This window comes from Aptenodytes forsteri, unplaced genomic scaffold, assembly GCF_000699145.1.
Source record: "Aptenodytes forsteri isolate BGI_AS27 unplaced genomic scaffold, ASM69914v1 Scaffold100, whole genome shotgun sequence".
Lineage (NCBI taxonomy): Eukaryota > Metazoa > Chordata > Aves > Sphenisciformes > Spheniscidae > Aptenodytes > Aptenodytes forsteri.
Genome location: NW_008796216.1, coordinates 1,083,340 through 1,096,921, shown reverse-complemented (window position 1 = coordinate 1,096,921; position 13,582 = coordinate 1,083,340). Strand labels below are relative to the sequence as shown.

Below are 13,582 nucleotides of genomic sequence, written 5' to 3'. Positions count from 1 at the left end.
GTGGACCTCCATGGGCTGCAGGGGGACAGCCTGCCTCATCATGGTCTTCACCGCAGGCTGCAGGGGAATCTCTGCTCCGGTGCCTGGAGCACCTCCTCCCCCTCCTTCTTCATTGACCTTGGTGTTTGCAGAGTTGTTTCTCTCACATATTCTCACTCCTCTCTTGCTGCTGTTGCTCAGCAGTTTTTCCCCCCTTCTTAAATGTGTTATCACAGAGGCGCTACCACCGTTGCTGATGGGCTCAGCCTTGGTCAACGGCAGGTCTGCCTTGGAGCCAGTGGCATTGGCTCTGTCGGATATAGGGGAAGGCTCTAGCAGCTTCTCACAGAAGCCACCCCTGTAGCCCCCTGCTACCAAGACCTGGCCACGCAAACCCAATACAATTGCTTATACCTGTGTGAAAGATGCTAACTGGTAAAGGACACCAGAATTGATTCATAGCTTTTGAGCAGTTAACAGATGCTGAGATCAAAAGATGTTACTCAGCTAATGTAACTTGAAGGTCTTCTAAGTTTCCCACTTAATTTGTGTTTTGGCTTTAGAGCACCAACAATGTGAGGATGTGCCGTCGTAATCAGTGAAATTTGGTCTGTGGTGATGAATGACTGTAACTGATGGCTGGGCTCAAGAGAGGAAGCAAATGGGATTTTTTGGGAGGGATCTAAATGGGAAGAGAGGGATGAACCTGTACACTCTTCTTGGATTTACCTGCAGAAAGCTGCAAAGGTGTCAACAGCAGCTGAAAAATCAAATAGCAACCACCAGGTTATTGTAACAGAGAAGTGCAGTAAAAGTTGGGTGATCAAAAATACGCAACTGATGCAGGTGTCAAAACAACAGTCTGCAGTAGAGGAGTCATCAGAAACATCAGCAGAGAAGTGATGTGATAAGACTTACAGTTCTGGAGGACTGTTTAAGATGCACTGGCAGTGGGTATGTGGATGTAAAAAAGCAGGAGGCTGAAGTGGTGAACATTGGTCACGATCAGAACGTAGAGGGGAGTTTCAGCAGCCAAGCTGACATCCTCTCTATGTATGCCCAAGTCTTACTGCTTTTCCAGAACAAGGAAGCTGTTAGAAAGATGAGCCTCAGACTGAGATAGAAGAAAAGAGAAAAAAATCCTCCATAAGGGTAGAGTTTTGTGTGGCACCCAGAGGGGTCCTGGTGACACTCATCCTCTGAAGCGAGTTCACCTGCATGCAAATAAGCAGTTTTGTTCAGACTTTACTGTAAAATCAGTGATCTCAAAATCAGCACTTCATAGTAATGATCATTTTCCGCCTGACTGGTGTGTGGGTTTTGTTTTTGTGGTTTTGTTCTTGTGGTTTTATCTGGACTGACTGTTCTTTGGAGATGGTGGGATGAGACAAGTGAATAACCCTTAAATTAAAGTTGCTAGAATGAAATAATTCTCAGCAGTATGACTTAGACATGCACAACTCATTTGAGACCTTTTCCTGATGTCTATCTCACTACAGAAGAACGTGAGGACTTCTTTAAGCCTCCAGTCTTTGGAACAGTTACTCATCTGCCTAGAACTAAGCACATGCTTGTCCCCATTAATTGAAGTCTGTGCTTGAAATGAACTGTGTGCTGAACTGTTAAATGGGCTTGTGATCTCAACTGTGTACTTGGTGCCTATGCGGTGGTTTGGCAAAGTCTGTTGTAAGCATGTGATCAAACCCTTGGAAAGCATGGCTCTTTGTCAGTTAATGACTCTCAGCCAAACCAGCGACGTTCTGATACCGTATTACTTCATGGTGGTCACAATGACGTTTTCCTTTCAGCATGCCATTTAGTGTGTGCACTTTGCCTCAGTGGTACCACTTCGTGTTTAGGTTTTCAGATGCTGGACCTGATGTCTTTCTGTACTGCTGAATGGGTGTGATCTTTTCTTGAAATGACAAAGATTTTAGTTTTTTTTTAACTGTCAGCTTGTCTTTTTTCTCTGTGATATCTCACCCGATGCTGCTTGTTAGATGCTGCCTGCATTTTCTAAAAAGTTTCATAAAAAAAATCAGTATCTGTCTGTTATCTCCCCCCACTACCCTATTAAAAAGAAAAAAAGTCTTCACTACCTCTGAATGAAACAAAACCTTTGAACAATTGCCTATTGACTGATAGAGCAACATTAAAATAACCGAACTTAAAATAACTTAGGAGTTCTAACTCTCTTTGGCAGTAGAAGAATGTATGTTCTGTCTCCAATTGTTGGCATGCTCTTGTCCAGTATGGATAAAGAAAAATAAATTGAACATCTCTTGTATTTTCTTAATTGTTAGCCGCTTGGAAAATTATGGGTCAGGTAAATTGATAACCCTGTAAGTATTATTCAGTCCACGGTTCTACTGTTACCTTTCATTAAACTGCTTTAAATGCATGATGGCTCAGGCTGGCTGGTTCCACTGCTGCATTTTTCCATTGTGAAAAGTATAGAAGTTTTGGTCTCATCAGGGCTGCATGGCTTTACTTTGTTTGTTTGGCTAAACTGTTTGGATCTCCATGCTCCAAGACTGAATAACGCAAACTTCATTCACGGAAAAGCAAATACTTTGTGTACAGTTAGGGCATCACTTGCCAGCTCATCAACATTCACTAATTGTATCTCTTGCTTTTCACAGCTCCTCATGTTAGATACACCAGACACTTAGTATGTGTGTGTATATATATATTTTTTTCCTATATGGCACTGTATTCTGTGAATGTGTCAAGGCACATTATTTTAAGAATCTATACACGCTTTAAAGCGAATAGCAGAATTACTGCATTAAGAAATGTTTGCTCACAATTTGAGCGCTGGTTTCTAAGGGCTTTGATTCACGAGCTAAATGGCTAACAAGGTTGCTGCTCCTAGCGTACATGCAGGGCCGGGAAAGCTGATACTCTTGTGAAATAGTTGCATCTTAGAGTGCAGTGATTTAAGGGAAACCATCCTAGATTTTGTTTTGTCAAGAGAATGTCGTGCTGTAACTTTGTGCTGTAAATAGCTTGTGAATCAGAAGCCTTGAGCAGCTGATCGCTGCTTTCTTCCATTAAAATGTATTTATGATACAAAGGAAGGTGAGTGGGGTATAAATGCTCCATTTGTTTGTTTTATTTTCCAAGTCACAGTTGCATCCTTTTAAAAATGGCTTTTTCCTTGGTAAATAGTGTAGGTTAAATGGACATGATTTTTACTTTGACTAGTGGGAAAGCTTTTGTGGTATTTGTCTGTAATGTCAAACTTGGGTTTGGACTGAATTGTAGATTTTGCAAAGACAGAACTGACAGTTAACTAGAACACATAAATAATTTCAGCTCAGATCTGGGGACTCCTGACCAAGGTGTAGTGACATGTTGGCTATATTGTGACAGAAGAACCTTCTTACGTGTGTGACTGTAGAAGTCCTCTTATTTTTGAACTAAGATCTTTCACTAGGTTTGTTGTCTATAGTTAGGTTCTAAGTCCGCTTACCTTGAAAGCTTCAAAGGCGTTGGGATATTTTGCCTCTAATACTTGGAGTAAGAGAAGAAACATTTTTTTTTCCCTTCTCATGGTCAGTTTTGGAACTGGCAAACAAACAGCAGTGCTTTTTGAAGCTCTATGATAAGCAAACAAAGGTAAGTTACCTTTGTGAATAGGAACAAAGTGTTACTTGAAGCAGCTTTCAAGTTGCTAAAACTAATAATCTCGGTGTTTATAAGAGTAGTAATTGCCATCTGGAACAAAAAGGTGGAATGCGTTTGGTTTTTTTTAATCAAATGTAGAGGCTTTATTTTTCTGAAAACATGCACCTTTATTACAAAATACAGATATTTTAAGGGTAAAACTGAAAAATCCCATCTTTTGCACCCAAAAATTAGCTTGGGAATGCATATGCTTATGTTTGGATAAATTGGTAGAGACAGAGGATATTAGATTAAATTGGCCAGTTCATATGGGACTCATCTTGTAATTAGATGCTTCTAATAAAACAGGGCATCAAAGATGTTACTCATAAAGTCTTCTACTTTTTGTGAACTCTTCATTACTCTTTGCAGACTCAATAAATGTTGCGAGTTGATTTTGGTTTATTTAGCATTTTGCCTTGCGTAAAGCCCCATTGCACTTGCTTGTATCTAAAGTTACCATGAGGAAAGAAAGAATTAATACGTAAAACATAGAGCCTGAAAAAGTTGAAACTTAAAGCTAGTATTTTTTGTGAGGGTTGTCTACAAAGTGACATCCGCGTGGTTACTGATCTCTTCCTGGCTTGGAAGGCTCTAAGAGGTAGGTAGAACCCGACCTATTTGTAAAGGTATACATTATTTGCAGACACAGCTGTTCAAGAAACTGCTGCAACAGACTCGCTTCAGGTCAGGCTTCTTTTAAGCTAATACTTGTTTGCATTCTGTACCTCTGGGTGAAGTCTCTGGCAGGCATCATAACTTGAATGTGCTGTGACATATTACGTGACCCGTACTGCATGCCTTTGTTTATACTGTCATACTGCAACAAAACCAGACTTTTTTTCTCTTTTGCCCTCTTCTCTAATATAGATCGGGGGCTGCTGCAATCTTAATGTCTTTTCTGTACGTGACAACAGATTATCTCGAATTCCCTCTGAAATTTCACAAGCCACTGAACTTCATGTCCTGGATGTTGCTGGAAACAGGTAAGAGATTTTTGTATTGTCATGTTCTTTTGCTGGATTTACTTAATTCTTTCTAACAACAAAAGATACTATGTCTAAGAATGAAGTAACAAAAAACCAGTTATGGCTTTTGTGTTAGCGTTACTGTTGAAATTGTCAAAGTAGTCTTCCCCCTTGGCCCAAAGTAGCATAAATTGTGTGTTGTCATGAGTACGTTTTCTGGGTTGATTTGACCTTGAGGAAAAGATAGGATTTAAAAAAAACCTCTGGATTTGTATATTTCTGAATTAAAACTGAGAATCTAGGCAATTTGGTAGAGCTTCAGCTGAAACTACCAGCCTTAATGTCAAGTAACACTAATATTGAGTCTCTTATCTTAGAGATACAGTGCAAGTAATAAATAATGCCAGTCTGACCTTGCGTCTTCTCATGAATCTTAGTTGATATGCTTCAGACATCACACTGCAAAAAGGAGTGGATTGAAGCATAAACCAGCAAATTAGTTCAGTTGCTTAGCAGGAAGTTAAATGGGAAAAAAAAAGGGGGAGAAAAAGCAAATGGCATCTCATCTATGCAATATAATTGTCTCATAGGCACTGACATATTTCTGTTCTGGCAATTGTGTATATATAAGGCTCCAGAGCAGAAGCAGCTGTCTGCCTTCCAGGGCATTTTACTGCAGTAGAAAAAGCTCAGCATTGTTGTCTGTTATTCACAGCGACAGAGAATTATGGTATAAAGTTAAACTGCAGATTCTTTTTAAAAGAATGGAGTAGTTGGAGTTGATGACTACTGCAGTGCCTTCTATTAGAGGCATTAATCTCAATCCTGTTTATTCCAACTCAGGGATATATACTTACAAGTTGACTTCATGACCATCTATTAAATCTCCTAGAGATTGCCCTGACTTTTTTACTTTTGTATTTTTGAACTAGGCTGACGTATCTTCCCCTCTCACTGACTACCTTAAAGCTGAAGGCTTTGTGGTTGTCTGATAACCAGTCCCAACCTTTGCTGACGTTTCAGACTGACACAGACCCTGAAACAGGAGAAAAGATTTTAACATGTGTATTACTTCCTCAAATGTCTTCTGAGCCTGGTTGCCAAGGTAAGTGCCTAGAGTCAGTTTTTCATTACGTATAGAAATATTTATTTTTTTTTTTTTCTGTGTTGTCTGTTCCATAAAGGTTTGTAAAACATGCATAAGCTCTAATGAGCAAAGTAGCAAAGTTCTGGTTGAATTTTCACTTTTAAACTTGTTTGTTTGTTTGTTTGTTTGTTTTGTAATCATACTAGTTTTCAGAAGACTTGAAAAACATGGCTGTGAGTGTTACTGAAAATACAATGACACCAGCTACAATAAAATAAAATACAGACCTGGGTGAAGAAAACTTAATCATGTCATTATTCTGAGGCTTGCCAGTGGGCCAAGTAGTGGTACATATATATGTAATGAAAATTGGTGGCTTTCCAACCGCAATCTCTTTACCAGAAAAATAATTGCATAGCTAGTAATAAGTAGTAGACATTTTACTTTTTAGCAAGCTAATTTTCTTTCAAGCAAAGATGCTGTACAGTAACTTTATTACATTCTTCAACAAGTGTAGGATTGCAGTGTAAGTTGCTTTTACCTTTTGTGCTGAAACTTGCCTCTGGGTCAGGTGGAACCATAAACTCTTTTTCACTGTTGGCTGGGTTGCTGCTCCAGTAACTTCTGGATGTTTTTTGTCCTCAAGCTTTTATAGTGATGTGTGAACATTGACGGGATTTCATCTGAGCTAATATTTAAACTTTTGCTGTAGTCACTGGAGAGCAATTTATCCCATCCAAGAATAGACTTTTAAAAGAAACCACGTGGATTCTTCTCCACTGAGTACAAAGGGGGCCTGAGGAGAAAAGCTCAGCTGTAGATATCTGTATTGTAGATACCCAAACTTACCTAGATTAATTCCACTCTTTCCATACTTAGAAGCTGGATCAAATAGAAAACATTAAAGCAGTAGAAGTGTAGAAATGGCTCTGTTTTGTGTCAGCTTCTGAATTTTAAGAATATGAATTGAATTAAGAGTTAAAATAAGTAAACAAATTAACCCCTTTAGATTTAGAGAGGATGAAGCTAGCTCAAGAAGAGTAACTGAGGTAGACTGACTTTTTCTAAAGGCCTCACTACTAGATACTAGATTTCCTCCTCTCCAAATGAATCTCACGGCTTCAAGGATAGAAGTCTTGGAATGAAGATTGTTGGATGTGTACGCCTGGCAATACTAAAAGGATGAGATCAGTAAAAGCAATGATCCTGAGTTATGGAGTGCCATTTAGGGAACTGGCTAATGTCAGATGGGAGCCATGATCCAGAAGAAAAGCATGTGTAGTGGCGAGTATATTAAATTATATAATCCGTACTCTAAAACTGCCACAAACCTGAAACAGTCCAAATACAGAAATTTCTCATTTATACAGAAACTATTTATTGTGTGTACTTGATAACAGAAAATTAATGCAAGTTCTGTTTTCTATCAAAAAATAGAAATAGCCAGTTTTAAATGTCAGATGAGTGCTTGGTTGGATATTGCAGTTATTAACAATATAGCATGTTGATGTTTTAGACTTGCTGTGAATCTTTAGTTACATTTTGCTGTTCTAACAGATAACCTACCACGGTGTGGTGCACTGGAGAGTTTAGTAAATGAAATGTCAGATGAAACATGGAATGAACGGGCAGTGAATAGAGTCAGTGCAATTCGCTTCTTAGAAGATGAAAAAGATGAAGAGGATAATGAAATGGTATGTTTTCCAAGCCTTTGGATACCTGCAGACACTGTGACTTTAATGCAAAAGTGTAAAAAGTATCTGAGCTCTCTTGCTGTAAATATTTTCACTGCGACTGCATGCTTTTTGCATATGTTTGTAGCAGAAACTGTTCATGTTGGCTGCCAAAACTTTTCATATTGACTTAAAATGCCTTTTATTTTTTTTTCTGCTGCAGGACAGTCTTTGCTTTTTGCTTTGTTTTCCTGTGTCTGCTCAGGATGTTTTCTTTCCAGAAACAAGATAGGATCTTTCTCTGCATCTGTGAAGCTTTCCTGCCTGAAAGTATATAGGGTCTAATTTAAGATTCCAGCACTCTGGCATGTGTCTCCATTAAGTTTGCCGTTGTTTGTCTCTCTAATTTCTATTTCCAATCTCTTTCTTTCTCTCTATTTCTTCTTTTTTTTCCACCACCATTTGCATTGAAACAACCATAGTGTCCATAAACAGCAAGAATGTTGCTCATTAGTTTCCCACTTAAACAAAGGATGTGGGAACATCTGTCACTGTACTTACAAGACCTCTCCATTAAGTTGGGCTCTGCATGTCCTGAAGATCATAATGCAATGTGATCTTTAGCTTTACTAACTTTCATTAACAATTAAAACTCTTCGTAAAGATTAAGACTGCTTCAATCAGATTTTCAGCGTGCTTCTCTGATGCTCTAAAAATTTGCTGGTGGTCCTCATTAGAGCTCAGCTTGAGATACTTCAGGGCACTGTCTGGATTGTAGCACACTAGAAACATGGTCTTACTTTAAAAAGTGACTATAAAAATTCTTAGTTAGGGAAATGAACATTTAAGTTTTCAAGTAAGGTGGTTGCTTAATCCAAAGCAGCAGAAACTAAATGTGTCTGACAAGCGTGGTTCGTAGACTGACTGATAAGGGAGTTCGGAGTGATGCTTCTTAACAACTGTGCCAACCTGAGAACGTCCATACAATAACGAGGGCTCAGGTGTTAATGATAACTGCTTTCAGTCATGGTATTACAGCCTGACTTGAGACAAGAACCTTTTTAGGGGAAAAAGAAGTTTATGATCCTACTAGGGAGGAGGAAGGGCAGATTTCCAAAGCAGTCTTGACCAATTCACCCATTTATGGGTCATCAGTTCTGCTGTAATCTTCATGGTTTACATGTATACCACCGAAAAGTAATTGCATGTATATATGTATTACACTGATACATATTTGTGCAATTATTCTTGGTGTTCTGTTGGTCTCTAATCTGGATGCTAACTGGGGTTTTTGTAAATTTTGATTTCCTTGTAAAGGTTTCAGCACAATGATGTTAGATGTTCTTGTGTCTAGGATGGGAGAGAAACGCTCCCTCTTCTTCCTTTCAAGATATTTGTTCTCAATTGACAAGAGAACCAAACTGTGTGGTGGAGCTGGAAGGCATACAGAGCTCCACACAAACATGTATTTGACACTGTAAAGAGATCTTGTGGGATTCTTTTAAAACCAGCTGAATGTTTTTTGTTTGAAATGTGATCTTAAATCACTTGGATGGTTTTTGGGCGAAAACAGAAAAAATTCCCAACTATATTTATGAAAGAATCTTCACTTCATAACTTGTAATTGTACTTCACTTGAGTGGCTTTCAGATTAGTTGGTCAAGAGTGGAAAAAATTTGCTCCTAGACAGTTCTTAAAACCTCTTTCACCGTCTTCATAAACAAGCAGCTATGAAAATAATGTTCAACACAGAGCATCGTAGTTTGAAAAGGAAAAGGGGAAAAAAAGAAAAAAATTGATAGCTAATATTTGGTATGTGAATGCTAAAGCCTTGAAAGTGTATGTTGTTTTTCAAAGAGACGAAGGCAAAAACACTTATTGCGCTGTTTATTTTTAGAGAACACTTCTAAGGCGAGCCACTCCACACCCTGGAGAATTAAAGAACATGAAAAAGACAGTGGAGAATTTACGGAATGATATGAATGCTGCTAAAGGACTGGATTCAAACAAAAACGAGGTCAATAATGCCATTGACAGAGTGACCACTTCTGTGTAGAGTTTCATCTCCAGGTTTTACCTCCTGTGTCTTCCCCTGCTGTTGAAATGTTCCTGTCGTCTTCTGGGACCTCACTGACTCCCTTTTTGTTTTTAACCAGAACCTGATTCATCATCTCCATATATGTGAAAAGTGCTGCCCACTGGAAGAAAGTGCCTTATTTCATCCAGGCAGTGAACCAATAATTTCCAAATTAATATTGTAATTTTAATAGTGCTAGGCTTTTTAAAGTATAATACACTACTGTATGCAGAATACAATATTTTTGTCTTAAACACAGGGGAAATAATGCTTTTCTTTTCCAGAGTGCTGGGATATCTTTTTCTCAGTGGCTGGATGTGCTGGTGAGAAATATAGTTTTGTGGAAAATTGATACACTTTTTTATTTTTTTGGCAGCTCAGATGGTGTAAATTTTAAATTTTTGTATAGGACTTTCATAACAAAATGATGTATTTCATTTTTGAGAGAAAATTTATCTTGAGCGGTACATATTTTAGTATTTGTGGACAAGAACAAGTTTCATGGACAACTGTATTCATTCGTTTGTACCACCCATTGTGCCTTATTGTGTCTTGTATGTTATATTAGTCTTAAATATAGCAATTCTTGAGGCAAGTGAGTAGATTTAAACTTGGTCTCCTGTTTTAGATACGTTTTTCTTTTCGGACAGTGATTTGTTGGGATTTTTACAGCAGAGAACTTATGTTTATATCATGGGATTTTAGGTCGTGAAGCACAAATGTTAGTTTTGTTGTAAACAGAATTAAGATTAAAATGACCAAACTGCTATTGTTTATTACATGATGCACTCACACTTTAACTTAGTTGTAATGAAACATCTTGTTTTGGATGCCGTGTTACATTGCAGATACTAGAAATTCATGCTTCCGTTGTTTTTTTTTAAATGTGCCATCTGTAAAATAACTTGAAAAACAGCACGATAGACTTTCAGAAGCACAGTATGAAACTAGTTTTATGTATTACACAAGAAAGCATGATTCTTTAAAGTGCTTTGGTGGTTTTATATAAATATATAAAACCATAATAAAAAAAATCTTTAAAAGCTTCAGTAGATTTATTGTATCATTAAAATAGCAATTAAAGTGCGTATGAATTAATACTGGAATTTACTATCATTGTTACTGTGTTGCACTTCCAGTGGTCCAATGCTGATTTCGAGGTCTTATTAAATCTGTGGGTTCTGGTTTGTTTATAAAGGTAAGTATTAGCTGAGTTGAATTCAGTAAACAATAATTTTGCAAAAGGCTGGTAAAGATTGATTTTGGTGTCTCTGGGTTCTGTATGTGCCACGAACTAACAAAGACCACTAACTTGTTCAGTGCAGGGACTTGAGGAGTCTGAGTTCAGAGCAAAGGTTTGACATATTTAGTGTGAGCTAATGCAATGAACCCAAATGTCAACAAAATGAAAGACCCGACACTTCATGTATGGCTAACCACATCCCTTCTTCTGCCGAACACTTCTTCCAGTAAGCGTTGGTTGCATGAGGGTTTCTGGGAGAAGATGGGAAAGGAGGAGATCAGGGAAGTCATAATAACTTCTGTGTTAAAATTAGTAACTGCAGTATTTGATAATTTTTGTAATTTAACTTTTTGATTTGAAGCTTTTACAAAAGGCACTGCTTTCTTTTTTATATTGAACAAGTAGGTATTGCAAGCCATCTGCAAATATTCAAATCTAACCTGGCAAAATACATTAATTTTTATGATTTCTTCTCATCCCAGAGATTCCTCATTTAAGCTTCAAGGCATGGTATCTTTGCAGGAGCTGCTGCAGGTTGATAGGTGTTAGGTTAGTTCATGGGTAGCACAATTTCATTCTTCCTAAGGCAGAGTTCTGCCAGTTGTTCTTGGTAAGCTGCTATTAAAATAAAACCAGAAAGAAAATTAAGTTTTGGTACAGTTGACTCCAACTTGGGCAGAATTTTCTTTTTGAAGTACTTACTGGGATTGACACAACAAAAGTTTAAAAATGTAGGAAACTCAGTACTCAGAGTCTAAGTAAACCTTGGCAAACCCATTTGAGGTGAAAATGAGTTCCTAAAAAAGACAGACCAAAGCCAAAGGCAGCAAGACTCTGTGCTCTGTGGTGACAGTTTTTCATTTGCAGGCTGTGGTTTGTTTCGTTTTTAGCGTCTGATCTCTCGAATGGTCTGTATGTGTGCCATTTCATAAAGTGATTTAGGTACACTTGTCCTCCCAACAGTGTCGGTAAGGTTCCAGACGGTTTTGACTGTATTTTATAGCCAGAAAAAGCTGATGATGTTTGTTGTGCTGAAGCAGCGTGTGTCCTTGAAAGCATGAACCCTCCCTTCCCAGTCTCTGTTTGGCTCTTTTCTCTTGCTGATGCTTTGAGGAGCCTGAGCAGTGAATATAACTTTGTAAACATAACTTTTTGGGTTTTTTTCCTCTTTAAAGTTTTTCTACTTTTTCAATTGCTTTGTAAGTCTTTTGGGGGGTGGGTCTAATGCAAGGAAAGAAACACTACAAAATTTGCATGCTGCTTTATTAGCTAAACAGGTAACCAGGGAAAAGCAATTGACCATAGTGGTGGAATGGATTTAATATTAACCTGTCAGTTACTGCATGCGAGTTCTCTTTATTGAAAGTCACAATGCCATAGTCTTACAAGAGTAGGAAAAAAAAACCCCAAACACTCTCTTGCTACCATTGTAATGTAGTTAGTGTAGCAACAATTTTTTCCATCCCCTGTGTGTTGCTCCAGGCTTTTTCCACAGCTTCCATATAATTTATGTGTCAAGATATAATTTTTGGCTTACATGCCGTATTTTTGGTAATCAGCGTATTGTGGGAAAGTGAGTGCTGGAAACTTACATACTGCTGTCCTTTCCAGCAAATGACTTGTTTGTGTCCAGGACAAGCTGATCAGCCTGCTTCTTGTCTAATATTAGTGCTTTACTAGTGCTGGGTGAACCATTTTTAGCTGATTAGCTACTTAACAGGTTTCGCTACTTGCTGCTCACGAATTCAGCTTTTGAGAGGAGAGTAGTGAAACCAGGAATTTAATTTTTTTAAAGTATATTCTTTAGTGTATTATTTGATCCTAGCCTGGCTGACTGTAAATGTCTACCTCCCACTGAGACTGGAGCATACTAATTATCAGAAATGTCTAGACCTTTTGTTAATGGAGATTCACTGCTGTTCTTTGCCTTGACTCTGGAAAATAAAATTACTTTAGTTTTTCAGTTGACTTGATAAGAGTGTTTCCCATCTTCAATTTCCATCAAACACACAAATGTCTTTCCGTGCTTAGGTTGCTGTCAAAGAAGATGAGAAAAGTGGACTGGTCTTGGCTATCAATAAATGTTTTGGGTGTTCCCTTCCTCCTGAACCAACTGTGAAATTTTCAGAGGGACAGTGCCTTCCTCTGTCATTCTGAAGTCAGGAATATAATCAGTATTCAACCAGGTTAATGAAAAATGTGAGATTTTTCAAAGTGGAAAAGCAGATGCCTGGTTTGAGGACAGCTTTGTGAGCTGCCTTGCAGGAGCCATCTTATCTCCTCTTCTGGTGGATGTTGGAGAGACTATGCGTTCTGTCGCCTCTTGTATGGTTCTTGTGGCAACGGGACGGCCAGTCTCGGGTTCTGCCAGAGCAGAGGGCTTTGAGGGGCTCGCTGTGTGTGGCTGGACTGTACCTTGCCTAACTTCAGGAGCAAGGGTTCATGGCAGTCTGGTTTTGAATTTGTAACTTGTTCAGCGTGTCCTTCTTTACACTGATGTTGTTAGTCTATTAACACTGAGATCTTGAGAAGTAGCTTATCTTTATACAGGAGAGGTCCTCTCCTGAAAAGTACAGCATCAGTATTGTCCATGGGAAAGGACTCTCTGGCTCCTCACTGATGTTTCAGAGAAGGGATTTAGAAGTTGTCCGAGCAGCCAGGGATCAGGTTAGGAAAGCTAAAGCCCTGATAGAATTAAATCTGGCCAGGGACATCAAGGGCAACAAGAAAAGATTCTATAGGTACATCGGGGATAAAAGGAAGATGAGGGAAAACGTGGGCCCTCTCCAGAAAGAAACGGGAGACCTAGTTACCTGGGACATGGAGAAGGCGGAGGTACTCAATGACTTTTTTGCCTCGGTCTTTACCGGCAAGTGCTCGAGCCTC

At 38.6% G+C, this 13,582-nt stretch overlaps 1 protein-coding gene across 1 annotated transcript in view; it reads left to right on the top strand.

Moving 5' to 3' along the window:
• Positions 1-10,272, top strand: part of LRRC1 (leucine rich repeat containing 1) — a 63,527-nt gene extending 53,255 nt beyond the window's left edge. Inside the window, exons 13-16 of the mRNA XM_019474451.1 lie at positions 4,519-4,634; positions 5,549-5,721; positions 7,261-7,397; positions 9,274-10,272. Of these exons, the coding sequence (XP_019329996.1) occupies positions 4,519-4,634; positions 5,549-5,721; positions 7,261-7,397; positions 9,274-9,432 (585 nt within the window). The 3' untranslated portion in view covers positions 9,433-10,272. The remainder of the gene's footprint in view (positions 1-4,518; positions 4,635-5,548; positions 5,722-7,260; positions 7,398-9,273) is intronic.
• The last annotated feature ends 3,310 nt before the right edge of the window (positions 10,273-13,582 follow it).